At 42.3% G+C, this 23,646-nt stretch overlaps 1 protein-coding gene across 1 annotated transcript; it reads left to right on the forward strand.

The window, feature by feature from the left end:
* Positions 1-15,390: 15,390 nt before the first annotated feature.
* Positions 15,391-20,213, forward strand: LOC124273393 (neutral cholesterol ester hydrolase 1-like). The gene is given in 6 exon segments (XM_046708656.1): positions 15,391-15,543; positions 16,049-16,177; positions 16,811-16,931; positions 19,244-19,710; positions 19,712-19,808; positions 19,811-20,213. Coding segments are annotated over 6 exon segments (1,224 nt in total). The 3' UTR covers positions 20,068-20,213.
* The last annotated feature ends 3,433 nt before the right edge of the window (positions 20,214-23,646 follow it).

The following is a 23,646-nucleotide window of genomic DNA, read 5'->3' on the forward strand; positions in this document are numbered from 1 at the left end:
CTGTTCTGGTATGTCTATAGGCGCATCAGTCTGTTCTGGTATGTCTATAGGCGCATCAGTCTGTTCTGGTATGTCTATAGGCGCATCATTCTGTTCTGGTATGTCTATAGGCGCATCAGTCTGTTCTGGTATGTCTATAGGCGCATCAGTCTGTTCTGGTATGTCTATAGGCGCATCAGTCTGTTCTGGTATGTCTATAGGCGCATCACTCTGTACTGGTATGTCTATAGGCGCATCATTCTGTTCTGGTATGTCTATAGGCGCATCAGTCTGTTCTGGTATGTCTATAGGCGCATCAGTCTGTTCTGGTATGTCTATAGGCGCATCAGTCTGTTCTGGTATGTCTATAGGCGCATCAGTCTGTTCTGGTATGTCTATAGGCGAATCAGACTGTAATTGTATGTCTATAGGCGCATCATTCTGTTCTGGTATGTCTATAGGCGCATCAGACTGCATTTGTATGTCTATAGGCGCAGCAGATTGCAATTGTATGTCTATAGGCGCATCAGACTGTAATTGTATGTCTATAGGCGCATCAGACTGCATTTGTATGTCTATAGGCGCATCAGACTGCACTTGTATGTCTATATGTGCATCACTCTTTACTATTGTGTCTGTAGTATCATTACTCTGTACAAGTATGTTTGCAGGCGCATCACTCTGTACTGGTATGTCTGCAGGCGCATCACTCTGTACTGGTATGTCTGCAGGCGCATCACTCTGTACAGGTATTGCACACTGCTGTGGTAAACATCTGGGCGTAGTATCCATCAGCTGTATTGATACAAACTGGGTTTGATTATCCTCAGTGGTATGATCTGGTGCTGGTATATCCACTGACTCATCCTCTTCATCATTTGCGTCATACTGTATTGGCATATCCGATAGTTTATCAGATTGTGCTGGGCATCCAGCCACTCCCCACATGGGTTTGGTTCATGTTGAATATAATCAGAATTGACAGACATATTAGTGGCAAGTGACCAACTTGTGGCTGTGGCAAAGTCAGATTGTAATAATTCATCTTCATCTGCGTCGGACCATAATTCAGACATCTTGCATAGACCTAAAACCAGAGTACTAAACTAAGGGACTGGCTAATATCACACACTGAATTTGATAACACTAACACTCAATAATCAAAGCAATTTAGTTTCAATTTTAATTAGTGCTGGCAAATAAATTTTATACAGACAGCAAATCTCGTAAGTGAAATACAAGTATATTACCACACTCATGTGTGTTATATTTAACAAGTACTTATTTTCTATTTACAGATATGACTTACCTGTAATGTCTTAGTGGGATTTCCGTACTGTAAATGTTCCTAATATAAACGCACACTTTAGAAAATAGCTCTTCTCCTAAGGTTCAAAATAAACTAACCTTGGTTAGTGTGAAACAAACCCTGTAAACAGCTGGGAGAGGCACGCTTATATATGGTCACAACAGAATAACAGTAATTAAGACCATCTGATCCCGGAGAGAGGTCCTTATCAGCTGTAAGTCTAAAGAGCCAGAACATTCCTTCAGCATATCAGTTGTTTTAACCGGTAACGGAAATTTTTGATGGACACCACACACAGTCTGCCAGAGGCGACTGTTGCCAGTTATGGGTTTATGGCATGAGAATATCAAGCGTGGTTACAGCAGTTGAGCAGGACTGAACGGTGTATATTAACATAGCATAACCTGGTCTATACCAAAAGGAGAGATAATTGATAAGTTGTTTGAACTCTAATGCATAACCACCTAATTAAGCCCCTGATTGCTATGGGCTTTTTTTATGAGTAACAAATCAGTATGTGAGTGCATTAATACCCTTACCTAAATTTGACAGAATTATTTACTTAAGGTGTTCTGGCACTAACCCCTCGATGCAGTAGTAGTAGTAGTAGTAGTAGTAGTAGTTGTAGTAGTAGGCGTGGTAGTTGTAGTAGTAGATGTGGTAGTAGAAGCTGTAGCAATGGTAGTTGTAGCTGTTGTAATAGCAGTGGAAGAAGCCAGAGCAGTAGCTGTAGCAATTGTGGTAGTAGTAGAAGTAGAAGTAGTAGTAGTAGTAGTAGTAGTAGTAGTAGTAGTAGTAGTAGTAGCAGAAGTAGTAGTAGTAGTAGTAGTAGTAATAGTAGTAGTAGTAGTAGCAGAAGTAGTAGCAATAGTAGTAGTAGTAGTAGTAGTAGTAGTAGTAGCAGTAGTAGTAGTAGTAAAAATAATAGTAGCAGTAGTAGTAGAAGTAGTTGTAGTAGTTGTAGTGGTAATGCTGATGAGGTAATATATTTATTTGTATTTATTATCATGTTATTTTTACACAAGCAACAGCAGTGACACTGTTTACTGATGATTTTACTATTTACTCATGATAACAACCGTTATAATTCTGATGTGATCGCACTGCAGCTATTATTGTGATTTTAAGCGAGATGTTATGAGTGGCGTATTGCATGTTGGACATCTCTACATGATCATCTTAAGTGGACTACTGGCTTCCTCATATACACTGGGGAAATATAGGAGTGGCGTAAACACGATGAATGATGATGGTGATGATGGTGGCAGTTGTGATGATGATGCGATACGAAGATGGGTGATGTTGATGGTGGCGATGATGACAATGTTGATAATGTTGAGGACGATATCACTTGGCCTGGAACTCTACAACATGGATGGCGGTTGTCATGTGAGACAAAGCCCTGCCCTAGCAGCAACTACACGTTATGGGAGATCCCCGTTATAGCGCTACTGGACCACAAGCTGAAATACCCTTGCATGACAGTGGCCGGGTGCATCGTTAAGCCAGAAACGGAATCGGATGCATTTCAGCTTCTGTGGAGGAACTTTTACAACTTCTATAGGAGTAAAAAGATTCCCTTTATTGTGAACATGAAGCCAGGGTGGCTGAACACGGACTATCATTACACGGCTTTGGATAGGTTTATTTTGTCCCTTCTGGATCTTAACGACGTGTACATTGTCACGATGCATCAGTTGGTTCAGTGGGTGAAGAACCCGCCGAATCTAACAGCTATTCATGAGTTCAAACCCTGGAAGTCTCCCGGGGCTTTGGGAGCTGGAGTTTCTGTGAATCTCAGTGTGCTTTTGTTGTTCTTGGAGTTTCCGTGCTGGGATATATTTCACGTCAGTGTTTTACAATGATGTTCATTGCGATGTTTACATTGATGGGCGTGTTACATTGATGTTCATTGCATTGATGTTTTCATTGCGATGTTTACATTCACGTTTACATTGATGTTCATTGCGATGTTTACATTGATGTTAATTACGATGTTTACAGTGATGTTCAATGCGATGTTTACATTGATGTTCACGTCAGTGTTTACATTGCTGTTCATTGCGATGTTTACAATGATGTTCATTCCGATGTTCTCTGTAATAGTCACGTCAGTGTTCACATTGATGTTTATTGCGATGTTTACAGTGATGTTCATTTCGATGTTTACAGTGATGTTTATTGCGATGTTTACTTTGATGTTCACGTCAGTGTTTACATTGATGTTCATTGCGATGTTTACATTGATGTTCATTGCGATGTTCACAGTAATGGTCACGTCAGTGTTCGCAAACGTGTTCACAACAGATACTTTCAGAAATGTTTTGTGTTCATCAAGATATTCCTGTGATGGGGGATATTTATTAAACTTGATATCCGCTTGACATGTTAACAACGACTGGTTTAGTTTAATTCTATCACGCATGATGCTATGTTCAATCACTTGTATTAGGAACTGATTTTATATTTTTCACTCAATAAATGTTCATTCGTTGGTATCCGGATAGCCGTTGTTTATAACAAGCAAAGCTCCCGTTAATGACTGCTTGATTTTAATGTTGGCTAAAGTTAAGCAAATCGGCAGCCAAGACTATAGTGAGGTCAGCACGGTTAGCAACAATTTCCCTTGAATGACACAGTGAATTCGAAGTTTTCTCTTTGGTTCAGTATGTGGGGAGATAATGTGCATACTGCAAATCGACAGTTGCAAATTGAACTTGTTCAACTTTGCAAACATTAAAGCAAATCTATTGAGTTTTGTAGCCTATACGGTGAAGTGAGGTGAAATTGGGTTTTACGTGGTGCTTGAGAATATTTCGCTCATATGACGACGTGCATGCGTGTGTATGTATGCGCGGCTGCTTGTACTAGCCCAGACTTAAGCTGGTTTTATAGTGCTAGCCCACTGAGATACCATGTCGCAGTGAAGCATGAATACCCCACTCAGACACATTATAGTGACTCCGAGCCGACCAACAAGTACCATACTTTAACGTCTTTTGGGTATGACGCGGTCGGGGATCGAACCCGCGACCTTCCGCTCTCCGGGCGGACGCTCTAACCACTACACCACGGAGGCGGTCTTTCTACCAACACAGAGAATGTTAATTTATCTTTGATACAAGGGTGCTGAGGTACATTTCCTGAACTCAGTATGTATTTAGCGGAGTTTGATGAGGCTTTGGAATTCAGTACAACAGATGAATTGACATGTCCTCCTGTTTTGGGATCAAACCAAGCGTCAATAGTACTGATGCATGGTTACAAAATGTTTCATGGCAGTGAGTGAGTGAGTGAGTATGGTTTTACGCTTTTAGCGTAATATTCCATCAATATCACGTGGGGAACACCTATGTGGGGAATCGAACCAGGGTCTTCAGCGTGACGAGCGAACGCTTCAACCACAAGGCTACTCCCACAAGGCTATGGTAGACATATGGAGGACATTTCAAAATTTAGAACCAAAATGACAAGCGAATAAAAAACTACTCATAATATATTCAGAATTATACAATCATACACAGGGTTTTGTCGCTTCTAGTGATGTTACATGTGACCTTTATGAGGTATAATGTTTGGTATTATTAAGTTAGGTTGTGGCTTTGTCAGTGGGAACAACCATGAACTTTCTATGTGGGAAGCCATACCTTGGATGACAGCTGTCCCCCCCATTTGGGGTATCGAACCCAGGTCTTCGGCGTGACAAGCAAACGCTTTAACCAAGGCTATCCCACTACACCGGTACGACCAGAATTTAAGTGTGTTATCATTAACATAACCATCTGAGGTCAATTATTAATTAACGAATTATATTGAAACACAAATTCATAGATCAACAATAGTAACAGGAATTATACTAGACAACAGGGGAAATATTTAAGAATCCCTGTACTAAATCTTTGATTCACGAATGTACATAATTTGTCACAGTTTTTAATTTGATAACATTTTGGTATCATTGAACTATACAATTGTTTTTGTTCTGTAAGTGCTATAAATGTGTTTTATCTGTGACACGCTTTTCAGTTGTTGAATATCTAACGTGCTACGAGGCGTGATTGTAACGTGGTAGGAATACCCATGATTCGTTGATGTCCACGGGTCCCTTTCGATTAGGTCACCGTGACCTAGCATAACATTTGCTAACGGTTTTTAACATGGTGATAAATGACGCGTAGCGTAGATATTGGAAGATAAGACGCCTCCGTGGCCCAGTGGGCCTGCCCCGGACAGTTGAAGGCTGGTGGTTCGATACCTTACCACGTCATAGCAGAACCAAACGCGAAGATCAAAGTCAAATGCATATGAAATGTCTCTTTTTCCCATGAGTATAAAGTTTTAAATAAATATTTTTGGTATAATGTTTTTATTTGACCTCTCTGTATTGTTCACTTCGTAATGCACACAAATAAGATCTTTTTTTTAGACGAAAGTGAATGAGTAAATCGGGTTTGACGTGGCTTTAAACAACATTCCAGCAAAACGACAGGGGACATCAGAAATGGGCTTCACACCTTGTACCCATGTGGGAATCGAACCCGAATCTCTCAAGCGAGATCTGTCCTTTGAACATGCTCCAGTGCCCCAAGTCAGGTAGAAGAACTGGTCACAAAGTGACAGTATTCCAAATATGTGATGCTTCAATGTGTGATGGGCATACATCAACACAGATGCTGTGTACACCTGTAAGTGGAGCGGCTAAGCAGATACAATGTGCATTTAATGATAACATGAAACTTTCCACATTTATAGACTGATGCATAGTGAACATTTTAGGATATGGAGGCACTCAAAATAATTTCATTTTGCGCATGCACAGTATATAATTAATAGTTTGCCTTTCCAGGATGCTGTTATACTTTTGGACCTGCCATCAATACCCTACTGGGACGACGTTTTTACAGAGTACTGTCCCAAAATACTGAGCAATTGCCATAGAGTGCTCTTACTTCGTGTGGGTTGGAAGCTGAGGGAGCTTCTAAGCCTACATCTGTGTATGTTCGAAGTATCACCTATCTCATCCAGAAGGATATAGTTGTTTTGGCTACTTCTGCTGTGAAATCTCTCATGAGCGGGATGAAGAGTCGTCTTAACTTCTGACGTCTGGTGCTCGTTCTACATACATAGACGCGTAGGACTCCAACCAGACGCAGTGATAAGTCTTCCTTATCTGCATAGCCAAATGTTGAAGATGATTATATGATGTGAAACTGTCGGTCTGGCTGATTTTGGGCAATAAAATCCAAACAGAGACCAAGATGCGCTGATGCATTTGGACCTTTATCAATTCTGGTGAGGCTAAGGTCTATAGAATGGATCTCTCACATTCTGAGTGAGTTTGGAGCCTTCACCATGGTGATGACAGAGCTGAAGGGTGCTAAAATTGAACCCTGTCTGGAGATTTTTGAGGTTATGAGGTTGTATATCTGCTGGAATCCCTACTTCTGGCAAATTGGTCAAGACTCTTCAACTTATCATCATACAGGCTTCTGGTAGATCTGCGTAGAGACAGGGAGACTGCTGCTCTGCTGGAATAGCATCGCCTGGTCAAGTTCTTCTTGGTATGCTCCATGCGTGCAGATCGAAGACACCCGGGTTTTGATGCTTCTGCTTCATTTGAGGATAAGTGAGAAGGTTTGACCAATCTGGAAGTTTTAGAACCGGATTGCCTGCTAGCTGGATGAGTTGGCTGTCCTTCTCATCAATGACTGATTGGACAGTCAAGGGGCCCAGTGGCTAATGGCTCGGATAACTGCCTAACCTCAGTGATTGATGTGAAGTAGCTTCTCTTCTGGAGACCACATGTCATGGTGTGCTCCCCAACCCTGTAGAGACGCATCAACCTAGAGATGCAGGTTGAAACTTGACTCGCTTAGAAGGTCCCTGCGCAGACCTTCAATTTCATAGCCCACCACTGGAGATACTGTAGTAGGTGATGTGGTAGTTGTGGTCTGAAGTCCTGATGGTCCAGGAGTGAGGTTAGAAACCTCTGGATGGGTCGTAGTAGCCCCTTTTCGTTAGTGATTGGGCTGACGTTGGGCAGCAATTGTAGGGTGAAATTCAACTGACGTTGGAGTATAACAGCTTATTTATTTTTAATGCCTTATTTATTTTTAATGCCTTTGTCTAGGTAGAAGGTGCATCTAATTTACCCTGTTGTGCAGGAAACTCACGATGGACTTGGTTACCTGTGTGAATAACCACGGGCCATGAAACTGCCAAACTGTAGAACTCTCCACTGGTATTTTTTAAGGCTGAACGGGAATCGTAGATACTTTCTGGACCATGGGTGGATTGGCATATGCAAATATGCATCCCTTAAATCTATGCTTGCCAGAAAATTGTTCTGTTTTATCATCTGGAGAATTCTGAACTTCTCTGCCTTCAATAAATAATCGTTGTTGAACGTCTTCATATTAGTCTGGACTTTCTGATTAAATTGTTCTTGGGAACCAAGAAAACTTAGGAGCAGAACCCCGGATCGAGTGCCCTTTGAGGTATTACTTTTATTGCTTCTTTGGATAGAAATGTTTCTATCGCATCTGTGAGTTTGGGTTGTAGGGTTTCTGCGTAATCTATCTGCGGAAGATAGAGTGGAGCGGTGGCGTCGTGTTCCCGGAATGGTATATCTGTTCCTTAAGGACAAAAGCATACGTTCTTTGTCGGACTGTGGATCTTAAAAGTGTGATATCATTGCCTTGTTGATGGTTCTGGACATGTGAGGCCCAGGAAGACTCGTCTGATGATAGTATCAAGCTGAGCAAGCTGGGAAGACCCTGCATTCTGGTAGCTTTGGTTCTTGATGACTTACAAAGTTGCTCCAATTGGTGGTAAGGTGAAGGAGGACGATCCTTTGATGGGGAAGCTATAGGTAACCTGTCTGCAATCCAAGTTAGCTGTTTTTTATCATCGCAGATTGATGTTGGCCCTTCATGATGTGTGTCTAACCCTGTTGGCACTAATATGAGAGAGTGAAGAGTCAGAGACTTGGTCACGATATTGACCATTAAACAATAAAACCAATTAAGTATGATTTGCATCGGAAAAAATTAATGCTCCTTTGCAAAAGACAACCTGAAGTATCTCCCTCGCTTGCCCTTGAGCCATGAAGTTGGGGAATAATCACATAGATTTTGATTGTTAAACATATCCAAGACTTTTTAGCACCCCGGGGTATATAGTCGACGCCTCGGCCATCTGTCCGTCCGTAATCATTTTGTTTCCGGAGCTTAACTAAACAAAAGTTCCATATTTTTCAACCAAAATTGGTAGATATATTAAAGAGAACCCAAAGTAGTGTCTTTTGCTATTTACAGATTTTGTCATCTATATTTTTCTTGGTTTCCATAGAAACGATTTTAACTTAAATCTGAAATTATTTCAAACATGTTCTTTTATATGTTGACCAATTTTGGTGCTTTATCATCAAATGGACAATTCTTATGAAAACTTGATCTTAGCCGCTCCACTATGTCTATCAACATGGGCAGGATATCCTTCAAATAGGGGCGGTGGGGTAGCCTAGTGGATAAAGCGTTCGCCCATCACTTAGAAGACCGGGTTCGATTACCCACTTGGGTACAATGTGTAAAGCCCATTTCTGGTGCCCCCGCCGTGATATTGCTGGAATATTGCTAAAAGCGACGTAAAACTAAAGCTCATCGACTCACTCTTCCAAATACATGGCAGAGCGCTAGTTTGGACGTTTACTGTACGGTGGGGTAGCCTAGTGGTTAAAGCGTTCGTGCGTCACGTCGAAGACCCGGGTTCAATTCCCCACGTAGGTACAATGTGTGAAGCCCATTACTTGTGCCCCCGCCGTGATATTGCTGGAATAATGCTAAAGGCGGCGTAAAACTAAAGCTCATTGACTCACTCTTCCAAATACATGGTAGAGCGCTAGTTTGGACGTGTACTGTACAGCTGGAACACACTCCCAGTTAATGATGTCCATCAGATGCACATAAGCAGTGATAACTATATGGATGACAACATCAAAAGGTTAGACCAAAGGCCCCGTGCAAGGACGGATGCAAGGATGAAGACCAAAGGCCATCTATCGATGACAACATCAAAGGTTAGCCCTGTACACGGAGGGATGAAGACCAAGGCCATCTATGGATGACAACATAAAAGGTTAGCCCTGTACACGGAGGGATGATGACTAAGGCCATCTATGGATGACAACATCAAAGGTTAGCCCTGTACACGGAGGGATGAAGACTAAGGCCATCTATGGATGACAACATCAAAGGTTAGCCCTGTACACGGAGGGATGAAGACTAAGGCCATCTATGGATGACAACATCAAAGGTAAGGTTAGCCCTTTACACGGAGGGATGAAGACCAAGGCCATCTATGGATGACAACATCAAAGGTTAGCCCTGTACACGGAGGGATGAAGACTAAGGCCATCTATGGATGACAACATCAAAGGTAAGCCCTTTGCAAGGAGGGATGAAGACTAAGGCCATCTATGGATGACAACGTCAAAGGTTAGCCCATCACGGAAGGGATTAGGCCATCTGGATGACAACATCGGAGGGATGAAGACCAAGGCCATCTCTACATCGCTATTTAGAACTTGAAACAGTACTTAACTACTGTGTTTTGTATGAGTCACGCCAAGCACATTTGGCACGGTACTACTGTGACTGTATGATAAAACGTGCTCTAGAGTGAGTGAGTGAGTTCAGTTCTACGCCCCACAGCGACATTCCAGCCATATGGCGGCGGTCTGTAAATGATCGAGTCTGGACCAGACAATCCAGTGGTCAACATCATGAGCATCAATCTACGCAATTTGATACGATGACATGTGTCAACCAAGTCAGCGAGTCTGACAACCCGATAACGTTAGTCGGTTCTTGCGACAAGCATGGGTTACTGAAGATTAATTCTAACCCTGATCTTCACGGGTCGTGCTCTAGAGCTACTAAAGGGAGGGCAGTTGTTGTGTTGGTGGCGGCTAGGATATAACATCTCTATGTATATACCACAGATATTTGTGTTCTCCAGCCAGGAAGAAACAGATACAAGAACAATGCACCATGCAGCAGCTGCGACGGAAGATGGTGCTGAGTCCTGACGTCTGTGTCCTGTTGCTACACAATGGACCAGCAAACAAGTAAAGGAAGTCGTCTTCCTGACAGGTTGTCACTCAGGGGGAAAACACCAAACTGACCTGCTACATCTGTACACACACACCCGTGAAGATCCGGGTTAGTAGTGGTCTTCAGCAAAACGTGTAACAAAAGAGGATGCCCCACACAGATTTATAACTCATAAAATAAGATACATGTAATCGTGCCCACACTTAATATCTCAGCAGTTCAAGCGAAGCCAGCAAGTCGTATTTATAACTTACGTTCATGAATGTTTGTAACTATGTATGTGTGTGTGTGTGTGTGTGTGTGTGTGCTTGTGTGCGTAAAATGGTATTCTTCCAATAACATTTAATTGTAAGAGTGCCTCCCATTCCCCCATCCCCAAAAATAATAATATTATACAATTATCATAATATAATATTATATATAATAATATAATATAATACATAATATACTGAAAATGTAGGATGATAATATGATAATACCCTGTATTATTATTGTATTACCCAGGCACGGTATTGTTACAAAAAATATGGGGGAATTGAAGGAACTCTTTCCCATTTAATCATGTAACCATATTTATTTCCCTGCCCCTTCCAAAATCACCCTAAGTGGGTTACATAACCGACTTCATTACCCACGTGGTCAACGTATGGATAGTTGCATACTAATCTCGTACGTCACACGAGTGTCGTATCGCGTTGACCTGTGTCGTAACGACTTGACCTGAGATTCTAACGATTTGATTGGATAACCGATGACCTCTCAATTAGGTCACATTCTGACGTAACTATTTTTCATTCATAACAAACACGTGAATTTATTCATTCTTCAACTTAAATGCATTGTGGGAATGTAAACATCGCGAACGTTGCCGTGTCGCTGTTTAATTGTGAGTCGAACTGAGACATTATATCCGTCGAAAAAACATAAACGCAATGTTTCCACCAGTGATGTTAGCCGAATGAAACAACTGCAAACCAAGAAACGGGGTGCTACGGAGCAGTTTACTGTAGGAGGCTGTACGAGGCGATGACAACTGATATGCACTACCTAGGCAGTGACGTCATTACAGTGTGACGTCATGCAAATATTGTACTACAGTACAAAACTCTTCCGCAACCTCTTTATGAAACCGGTTTCGGTTTGAAACCAAAATATTAACAAAAATACGCTACTTTGTCAATTTAATGCATGTAAGACGTGGGTAATAAATAAAATACCACACTCGGTCTCATTACATACGAATTATACGACACTCGTGACCTTCCTATGTTATCTTTCGCTCGGTCAGATACCATAGGAAGGACACTCGTTTCGTATAATTCGTATATAATGAGACCTCGTGTAGTATTCTCTATTTGTGTGCTGGCGATTAAGTGCCTTACTCTGAGAGTGTGGGTTCGAATCCGGGATGGGACTCAACCTAATAAACCTACTGGAATCTATACTTTAACGATAAGGTGTAATCCCCAAAATGTTATATTTAACATTTGACTACTTTCAAAATGACACTGTGTTTTCAAGACTATCCCCGAGCAAGCCTCTCACTCCGCTGCACATAATGTGTTGTGTAACTAGACACGCTACTACAACGGGGACATTTTGTTTAAAGGCACAATGTCACACATTTTTAACAACATTTTTGGCCTATATTATATATATTGGAGCATGTGCACTCACTTTAGCCTCCCATTGATGCACGAAAAGACAATTATCCCTTACGACCTGCCTGAAAGCAATAAATGGAAATTCGAGGCGAACAGCTTCCAAAAAGAGAACACTTGCCATATATGGAATGTAAACGATTGCTCCGTACATCGAAAACTGTCGCACGCGGTGTTTGCCAAAGTGGTTTCAATCACAAGTTGTACGTAGGATATTCGTTGGGAGCGCTCAAAAGGATATAACTCTATGGGGTTCGCCTGAACCAATTTTCGGCCCGTAGAGGGCGCGCGAGTAGATTTAATGCAACGTTGCATTAATTCATACGAAATTTTCAATATAATATTGTTCTCTAATAATCTCTACGTAATTTTGGGGGAATAAATTATATGGTAGCTTCCCTGAGGGCTGATAGTTAGTATTATTGAGATAAATGCATCATTGATTTTTAGAGAAACGTCGTGTGATATAGTGCCTTGAAACATATTTTATTCACAAACTGAAAAAAGGTCGGTGACAAGTTCTTACAACGTATAAAACCTCTCTCCAGGAATATTGACAATAACACATCATAAATAGGTATTTAAAACAGACACACAGGAAGACGGACAATTAAGGGAAATGCTATAATAAAACACGGTGCAGAGGAAGATACGGTCTAGGCCGTGCTTGGCACTTATAATTTTACATCCTAGTGACCGCATCGCTAGCCCTAGGTACTGAAGATGATGATTTTGATTTTGATGATGATGATGATGATGGTGATGATGATGATGATTTGGACATTTAGCGTGCGCTTTCCGACACAATGCGTTTTGAACTTGGTTGATTTTGTGTTGTGTTTTTGTATTATTATTTTTTATGTTAGCATATGTTGGTTATGTGGTATTATAAGCGACCCTAAGAATAAACAATACTAGTAGTAAGCCTGCAATATTAATGAATAAAGATCTATCTCTCAGTCCATCAATAAAATGTGAGAGTAAGTGACTTGAATTGTTTTCATCACTGTCAAAAACCTAATGTTTGTGGACGGCTATTGTCGTTTACAAATAGTTATCTGCCAAGGCTTATCGGCTTGACCATACTTGTTGATAGCTGTGTCGCCCATAGGTGAGTAACCATCATGTTCAGAAGATATACGGGTTGCTCTTGTGGGAACTCACCACATGCTTGAAGACAGTGTTCGGAAGGTATCCAGCTAGTGACCTACAAGGTAAGAAATATACAGCCATATGGGTTCGTATTAGTATACTGTGTAGGAAACTTATTGGTATTCATAGATCATGGTGGAATGGTGTTCTTGTCATTGAATGACGGATGACCAAGTAGACAAACCATCAAACCATTTGGTTTAAACAATATCAACTTTGAGAGAAAATGACCGGTTGATAAGCTACTTGAGTGTCATTTCTAATACATACTCACACGCACGCACGCACGCATATATATATAGAGACACACAAACACACACACACATATGACATTTAAAAGATGAGTCCAGGTATTTCTTTTCTTCTTGTCTCTTCCAGATATTTCAAAACTCTGCACAAGATATTTCGCCGTTCAACCAATGTTGCTGAATGACGAGCGTTAAACAGCGGAAGAGCTTGTGCAGATAAAGCAGTTTTAAAATATCTGGACTCATCTTATATAAGTCATGTACATTAAATGCTGACTGACCACCTATATATTGTCCCCTCACTACTGATGATAACTGATCCCTCCCCACACCATAATCCTGTCTCCACTCCACCGATCTGTTTGCACAACACAGTCCTGATGGTAACGTTCTCCCCGTCGACGCCATCCCCGTAGAGGCCCGTAAGCATTTCGCAAAAGAAAACGTGACTCGTCGGAGAACACAACATCATGCCAACGTCGTAACAACCACAAACGATGCTGTTCAGCCCATCGTCGGAGTTCACGGCGATGTCTATCAGTCAGGATGGGTCCAACATAAGGGCGTCAATCGACACCGTAATCCTGCCGCACGGAGACGGCGTCGGACGGTGGAAGCACTGATCAAACCACGTCGGCCTTGGACAGCGTTGGCGGTTCTGGCAGCCGGCACGTACGATCCCGAATATGGCGCCGAACAATGCCTCGATCTTGGCGAGGGGTGGTAACACGTGCCTGGCCAGGACATTGGCGGTCCCTGGTGGTTCCTGTTTGTTGGTAACTGTTGGCAAGTCTTATGATGGTGGAATGATGGCAACCGAATCGTCTGGCAATAATCCTGCTTGATGTGCCAACCTGCAACATGCCCAACGCCCATTCTCGTTCCTCTGGTGACAATCTTGGCATTGCAAAATAAACTTTACTTGCGGAGGTGCAGCTAAAATGAGAACGGTTTTTTGCCGACGGTCATTTATGCCCCTGGGGCGGTGGGGTAGCCTAATGGTTAAAGCGTTGGCTCGTCACGCCGAAGACCCGGGTTCGAATCCCCACATGGGCACAATGTGTGAAGCCCATTTCTGGTGTCCCCCGCATTGATGTTGCTGGAATATTGCTGAAAGCGGCGTAAAACCAAACTCAGTCCGTCAGTCATTTATGCCCCTAATCAGCATGTTTTGCGCATGCAATTTGTGCTTTTCATGTGTGTTGTGCATGAATTTTGTTGCTGTCATGTGATGTGTTCCATGATGTGTTCGGGCAATCCGTTCTTTACTGTACAGCATTATTTATTGTTTTTTGTGTTATTAACAACATTTCCAACGTTCATCTACACTCTCAAAACAATCCTATTACCATATTTCAAAATGTAGAGGTTGTGCGTTTTCAATGATGTTCAGTATATTTTTTCGTGTTCCATACAGTCTAAGTATTACTATTGTAATTGGTACACTTACGTCTTTGAAATAAAGATTGGATTTTGTACGACTTAAGTTTTCGTCCACAATATTCAATTCTTTAACAGCAGGCGGTAAAATGAGTTCTTATATATTTCATACGGCACAGTGGCAGTCAGTGTCCATTTAAAAGCCTACTGTTATATACGGATTTGTAGACACGGATGGAAGTGATTTATTTCCTGAATGGAATGGGGCTGATAAACAGGCAAGGTATATCCACCTCTCCGAACAAAACATTTCAGAATTACGAGATTCGAACCCACACCATTAAAGTCAAACACTCACTCATTCACTCACTCCAAGTCAGCCGTCTAATCCATTCAACCCCCGCGGCTTCCATTTGTACTTTACTTGGAAAGTGTAATCCCAAATATAAGATGTGTTACACTTTAGTGGAATCCACAACCAACGTTCTGCCAAACCTAGAGATGAAATCATGGCATGTTGTTTTATGACGCAGGTTATCATTATCAAGATGGGCGTACTGAAGCACCTGCTGACGGCCACAGTTGCCGCCTACCTGGTGTTTGGCTTGTTCCGCTACCTGGACACGTCTGTTCCCGAGGGCGTGCCAGAAGTCTGGAACGCTAGGATCCTGGACGCTGCACTCAGGACTAATGGAAAACTGGTAGGTTTGGTTTTGTTTTGGGGGCGGTGGGGTAGCCTAGTGGTTAAAGCGTTCGCTCGTCACGTAGAAGACCCGGGTTTGATTTCCCACATGGGTAGAATGTGTGAAGCCCATTTCCGGTGTCCCCCGCCGTGATAATGCTGGAACATTGCTAAAAGCGGCATGAAACCATACTCACTCACTGTCTGTTTTTTGTTTGTTGTACTTATGTGAAACCCATGGGGCAATTCAAACCATCAGCCCTTGAGTGCAACTCAGCAATATTCCAGCTATATTGGTGGCGTACATTATTGTACATAATCGAATCTGGACCAGACAATCCAGGGATCAACATCATGAGCATCAATGTAGACAATTGGGATACGATGACATGTGTCAACCAAGACAGTGATCTTGCCGAGTACAAACTACATTTGTAGTATGTATTAATAATTGATGAGGCGGGTAGACAGATACACACAGAGACAGACAGTATATTTATATTTGAGTATATCTAACGTACCAGATACTATCCCTCCATGATTTCGGCATTACCGGCGGTGTCACGTGGTTCACCAGAAAGATGGTTGACGTCGTCTTGACAACACTCATCACCGGAAGTCCTTTCGGGAAAGGCGACGACCCAGAACTAAAGGTACTCACCTTTGTTTGTTGTTGTTCAATGTCGCGCTCATCAGTATTCCAGATGTACGGTCGGTAAATAATCCAGTCTGAGCGTAACTTCCCCTTTTCAAATTTACAGACAAACTCGTGGAGGTTTGAAGATGTAATTTCTAAAGCAAACACATCTTATTTCGTCCATGCCATCACAGGCGGCCATGTATTTTTTTAAGACGGGTTAGTTTTCCGTGCGGGAAATATGAATATTCGGAAGAAGACCGACAACTTAACGGTGATTGGTTAAGCTGAATTTCTGCAACGGTTACAATGGTACTCGAAACAGTTACAAGGCACATGTCATACCTGCATATACTGATCCTGCGCTGTGTATCTTTGTATCTTTTCAACTGTTAGTCAGCTTAATCTAAAATGAAACTTACAACTTTATCAATGAGAGCTACTTGTTTACTGCATAGAGCGATGTTTCGATGTATAATCTTACACCCTTATCAAGCCACTTTTAGCTTGATGACGGTGTACGAATCTCCATCGAAACTTCGCTCCATGCAATAAACAAGAAGTTGTTACTGATAAAGTTATATATTTCATTTTGACTCACCAACTTCTAGAATACCGATCAAATCTAAGCCTTATTATTTACCTCCAGATAACGGACACCCAGTATAAAGGCGTGGATGTGAGGGTCTACGAGCCAAAGTCCTGTTCTGGAACCGACAGACCGGTGTTGGTGTATTATCATGGAGGTGGCTGGTCTTGGCTGTCTATAGGTAGGTTCCAACTTACCTGTCACCATGACACATGACACATGACGTGATGGTGGCTGGTCCTGGCTGTCTATAGGTAGGTTCCAACAACTTACCTGTCACCATGACACATGACGTGATGGTGGATGGTCCTGGCTGTCTATTGGTAGGTTCCAACAACTTACCTGTCATCATGACACATGACGTGATGGTGGATGGTCCTGGCTGTCTATTGGTAGGTTACAACAACTTACCTGTCACCATGACACATGACGTGATGGTGGATGGTCCTGGCTGTCTATTGGTAGGTTCCAACAACTTACCTGTCACCATGACACATGACGTGATGGTGGCTGATCTTGGCTGTCTATTGGTAGGTTCCAACAACTCACCTGTCATCATGACACATGGCACATGACGTGATGGTGGATGGTCCTGGCTGTCTATAGGTAGGTTCCAACAACTTACCTGTCACCATGACACATGACGTGATGGTGGATGGTCCTGGCTGTCTATTGGTAGGTTACAACAACTTACCTGTCGCTGTCTATAGGTGGTTGCAACTTACCTGTCACTCATGAACATCATGACACATGACGTGATGGTGGATGGTCCTGGCTGTCTATTGGTAGGTTACAACAACTTACCTGTCACCATGACACATGACGTGATGGTGGATGGTCCTGGCTGTCTATTGGTAGGTTCCAACAACTTACCTGTCACCATGACACATGACGTGATGGTGGATGGTCCTGGCTGTCTATTGGTAGGTTCCAACAACTTACCTGTCACCATGACACATGACACATGACATGATGGTGGCTGGTCCTGGCTGTCTATAGGTAGGTTACAACAACACCTGTCACCATGACACATGACGATGATGATGGTGGATGGTCCTGGCTGTCTATTGGTAGGTTACAACAACTTACCTGTCACCATGACACATGACACATGACGTGATGGTGGCTGGTCCTGGCTGTCTATAGGTAGGTTACAACTCACCTGTCACCATGACACATGACACATGACGTGATGGTGGCTGGTCCTGGCTGTCTATAGGTAGGTTCCAACAACTTACCTGTCACCATGACACATGACACAAGACATGATGGTGGCTGGTCCTGGCTGTCTATAGGTAGGTTACAACTCACCTGTCACCATGACCTGACACTGTCTATAGGTAGGTTCCAACAACTTACCTGTCACCATGACACATGACACAAGACGTGATGGTGGCTGGTCCTGGCTGTCTATAGGTAGGTTCCAACAACACCTGTCACCATGACACATGACACATGACGTGATGGTGGCTGGTCCTGGCTGACACATCTATCCTGGGTAGGTAGGTTTACAACAACTGTACCTATCACACATGACACAAGACATGATGGTGGATGGTCCTTGACACTGTCTATAGGTAGGTTCAACAACTTACCTGTCACCATGACACATGACATGATGGTGGCTGGTCCTGGCTGTCTATAGGTAGGTTCCAGCAACTTACCTGTCACCATGACACATGACACATGACGTGATGGTGGCTGGTCTTGGCTGTCTATTGGTAGGTTCCAACAACTTACCTGTCACCATGACACATGACGTGATGGTGGATGGTCCTGGCTGTCTATTGGTAGGTTCCAACAACTTACCTGTCACCATGACACATGACGTGATGGTGGCTGGTCTTGGCTGTCTATTGGTAGGTTCCAACAACTTAGCTGTCACCATGACACATGACACAAGACATGATGGTGGCTGGTCCTGGCTGTCTATTGGTAGGTTTCAACAACTTACCTGTCACCATGACACATGACGTGATGGTGGCTGGTCTTGGCTGTCTATTGGTAGGTTCCAGCAACTTACCTGTCACCATGACACATGACACATGACGTGATGGTGGATGGTCCTGGCTGTCTATAGGTAGTTGACAACTCACCTGTCACCATGACACATGACACAAGCCGTGAGGGCGGCTGGTCCTGGCTGTCTATTGGTAGTTTACATCTCACCTGGCACCATGACACATGACACATGGCACATGACACAAGACGTGATGGTGAGTGGTACTGATTTTAATTTGAGCACACAAGGCCTCATTTACTGAATCAGTTGTTGGTTGTCTTCCAATTTTTACCCCGAGCGCTACTTCAATAACAAGATGCTTAATATATTCCCACATGGGGATCCTTATTGGTAGTACACTGGCTTTGGAAAGACAACTCATCGTTACATAATGAGGTCACATGTTAAGTGAAGAATTCGCATAACAGGAATGTTGCTGAGTGTAAACAGCAAATAAAACAAAAGCCATTTTGAGTTGATGATGTTTCCAGATGTGTACGACCCGACAATGAGGGTGCTGGCCTTTCACAGATACCGTCAGTCTCCCGAGCATGCTCATGCAATCCCTTTTCAAGACTGCCTCACCGCCACGGAGTACGTTTTAAACAACGCCGTCAAGCTACAGATAGATCCGACCCGCGTAGCGACATCAGGTGACAGCGCCGGAGGACATCTGATTGCCGCTGTGGCCCTCCGCCTGAGGAAGAAGATCAAGATCCAAGTTCCGATATATCCCTGTCTGCAGCTGCTGGATCTCCAGACTCCATCCTACATTGAGAACAGGATGTATATCCTCGGGATGCTGAACGACGTCTCCATGTTGTCCTACTGGCTGAACTACGGCAACATTAGCTACGACCATATGGACGACATCCTCGCCAACAGGCACACCTCATCTGCTGTCAAAAAGTCGAAATCCGCGGAAAGGATTAGTCCGAAATACTACATGAAGGAGCATAATTATCAGGACTGAGAGTTTGAAGTCACCCTGTAAACCCACTGATTTCGAAAACGAAAAACTCTTTTCGACAATTGAAGGCACTGTCCATGACCCATACTTGCGTCATTTATGGCCGATAACGCGGAGTAATGAGGGTTACCTTTGACCTATGTGTTAACCGTCGGATATGACGTGCTGCGCGACGATGGACTTATATATGCGCAGCGATTGAAGGAGGCAGGCGTGGACGTACATCTGGCGCATTATACGGAAGGTTTCCATGGAATGATTTTCTTTTTTGATGGACCAATACCATTTGAAGTAGGCAAACGGGCACTGGTGGATCTAGTGGTCTTCTTGGAGAATCATTTATGAACGTAGTCTCCGCTGAATTAGGTCTTTGATTGCCATCACAAGGTATATTGTAGTTAGGTCAAAATACTGCGACATGTGCGCAAGAAGCCTAGGGGCACTGGCAGATCTGAAGGTCTTCTTGAAGAAACACTTATGAACATAATCTCACTGAAATAGGCGCGAAGTAATGTATATATCGTCTTTGAATACCTTCAGGATGTGTTATATAATAAGATCGAAATGCTATGGCATGTACGCAAGAACTCATAGCAAAGCAAAATCAATTGATTGGATTGACTGAGAAAGATTTCTCCCCAAATGTGTCGATATAACTTTGTACGATACATATGCAGATGAGTGAAAACTTAAACAAATAAAACAACACATGTGCCACCATGTGTCTGATGTAATGTCATGATAGAAAGAGAGACGAAATCATGTATGATTGCTTGGTTGATTGCTTGATTAAGATAATTTCTCCCTAAATGCGTCGATATAACTTTGTACGATACATATAGAGCTGAGCACAATGCCAGAATGAACCATTCCCCTTCTCAGACAGAAACAAGCGATATGAAGGCACCTTGTGTACAGGACATCCATGCACCGAGAAACAACTGAACATCTGTATCCACTGAGGTTAGGTAGAAGTGTACCGAGCAGGTAGACACTAAATGAGTCGTACTAAATGTATTTCATGCGAGGAAAACATATTTTCTTATTTAAGAATTGTGACACCAACAGCATCCAAAAGATTCAATGCATCGACATATTCAGTAACTGATACAAATACTTCTATTGATCCACATGTATAGTAACAATTTCATGATTCTAATCGCTCTCCCAATATTTCTTTATTCACCGTTGGGCGGATCCACACACACACAGACACAGACACACACAGACAGACAGAGAGAGAGGAGAATTTTCCTCTAACCTTTGGATTTCATGATTTATGTGCACCCCTCTTCTCAATATCCTGGATCCGCCCCATGTATGAAATAAGCTGTTTGCTCCTGGTGGAACGTAAGGGCCCGTAAGTCTCTCGAAGTGCTACTTCCGGTACCGAGCTTCCGGTGACAAGCGTATATTCAAGAAGTTTTGGTTCCTTATTATATGGTCTCTGGTTTGTGTAAGTTGTGTTAGATATAATAAAACAGTTCAAAGAAATTTCTGAATTTTTCATTATTGATGATTGAAGGAACTATTCATATGGGTCAGAGGTCATAATGAAGCCCCCGGATCTCAAGATTCTTGCATTTACATAGCGACTTGTTTGTGCTCGTCGGGACCAACTAATGTGTGTTTTATCTTTCTGGCCAAGTTAGCCACCTTGCCACAGCTCCACATGGACATGTGGAATAATTTGGCGAGTCAATTTCACCTCGATTCATACTGGTTGGTTGGTTTGTTGTTTAACGCCCCACTCAGAAATATTCCAGTTATATGGCAGCGGTCTGTAAATAATCGAGTCTGGTCCAGACAATCCAGTGATCGACAGCATGAGCATCGATCTGCGCAAATGGGATACGATGACATGTCAACCAAGTCAGCATGCCTGACCACCCAATCCTGTTAGTCGCCTCTTAGGACAAGCATGGGTTACTGAAGATCAATTCTAACCCGGATCTTCACCGGTCAGTTTTAAGTGTAGTGCCTCTAGTTTCACAGATGTATTAGCAGAATCATTCACATCCTTCTGACAAATGCAAAAACTCTAGAGAAAGTGATTGAAAATGATTGTAAACATTTGTTTTACCAACTACCTATTTGATCTTCTAAACTTTCTTAAGAGTATAAAAGACCGACAGATCTAACAAAACATAGCTATTATTCATGAATTTATTTTCAAAGAACTATTTTTCTCATTGTTTTCAAACATAACTACCCTTCATTTCAGGGTTATTGCTACACTGAATGACATCATCCAATAAACTAAATTCATACAGCATCAGAATTTGTGTCACCAGACATAATCATGAATATAAATAAAACCTTAAAGAAGACATACTTGCTATTAACGACAGGTACATCCAGATCGGCTTATCGTTTACCACAGAGCTATTTTTGTGTGAAGGGATAGGTGGGCTGGGATTGATTATTTGCCAGGGCTGGTAATTTATTACGGAGGTAGTGAGGATAATGTGTTTGATAAATTACAAGGATAGTTATTCCAATTTCTCCTTAGGAATGGGTGGGTGGGCTGGTCATCATCCTTAGAGGTGGGTGGAGTTAGGTCATCTTCCATAGAGGTGGGTGGGCTGGGTACGTATTACATAGCTAGGTGGGATAATCATTTATCAAAGATGGAGACTGCATTGGTGGATCCAGAAGGGGGGGGGGATGTGTTGTTCAGGGGGTTCAAAACCACCACCACCCGTCCTTTTGAAAATGACTTAAGACCTCATTGAAGATTTTCTTTGCATTGGCAGAGCCAATGGGGGCTGAACACCCCACCCTACCCGTTTCAAAATTCCTGGATCCACCCATGGACTGGCTCAGGTATTATAAAGGTGGGAGGTTAAAAGAAATATTACTCTATGTAGGAAGTCATCAGCTATCATAAATAACCAGTCCCTAAGAGGTAATCTATCTCCAAGGGTGATTTAATAACATTAACAATATGGATTGATTCTCTTGTAACTGACCACCAACTGTGTACAATCACAAACTTAAAAAAGTCAAATATTTACCAGTATGACACTATTACTATGCTATACCCTCATAACTGGTCAACACATTTCTATTGGCGACAACAATAAAACTATGCTAGACCTATCTGAAGTACTAGAAATACTGAAACATCTGTTCATGCCTTCCTTGTGTTACCCGATACCCCGTAAAAATGACTAGATTTCTGATGTTTCATCATCCATAGTTCTGTTTGTTACAGAGAATCCCTGACAGTTTTACCCAAACGAAGTTAGGGGAAATGGTGAAAACATCTGTAAAGCAAGACTAGCAAGAGTGAAACTCGTTAGCAGCTTCGTGTCCTTGAAATACATTGAGTGTGTGAGTGAGTTTAGTTTCACGTCACATTCTGCAGTATTCCACTTATATGGCGGCGGTCTGTAAATAATTGAGTCTAGACCAGACAACCCATTGATCAACAGCATGAGCATCAATCTATGCAGTTGGGATACGATACATGTCGACCAAGTCAGTAAGCCTGACCACCCGATACTGTTAGTCTGATATACATTGAGATTAGCATGTCTCAATACCATAAGTATCAAGTTTCAGGAAAGCATATTGTATTATGCGAGTCAGTGGCAGACATATCATATCATTGTAACATATGAAACCTCAATACTGCTACACACAAATGTAATCTCTTTATATAATAATGTCATTCTAATCATTATGAAAAATGTAATTTCATCGAAAGTAAATGATATATCAGTATAAATACTATGTTTAAGTGAATCACCCTGTATACTGTACAGTGCTAAGTGATGCATAAAAACACTGATATGTCAACAAAATCCTATCTCAACATTTCCTTGTATAATTTGATGTGTAATGGATTGTGGTTGCAGGTTTATCAGAGTGAGTGAGTGAGTATGGTTTTATGCTGCTTTTAGCAATTTTCCAGCAACA

Source organism: Haliotis rubra, unplaced genomic scaffold (assembly GCF_003918875.1).
Source record: "Haliotis rubra isolate DU_JTF1 unplaced genomic scaffold, ASM391887v1 Scf180, whole genome shotgun sequence".
NCBI classification, from domain to species: domain Eukaryota; kingdom Metazoa; phylum Mollusca; class Gastropoda; order Lepetellida; family Haliotidae; genus Haliotis; species Haliotis rubra.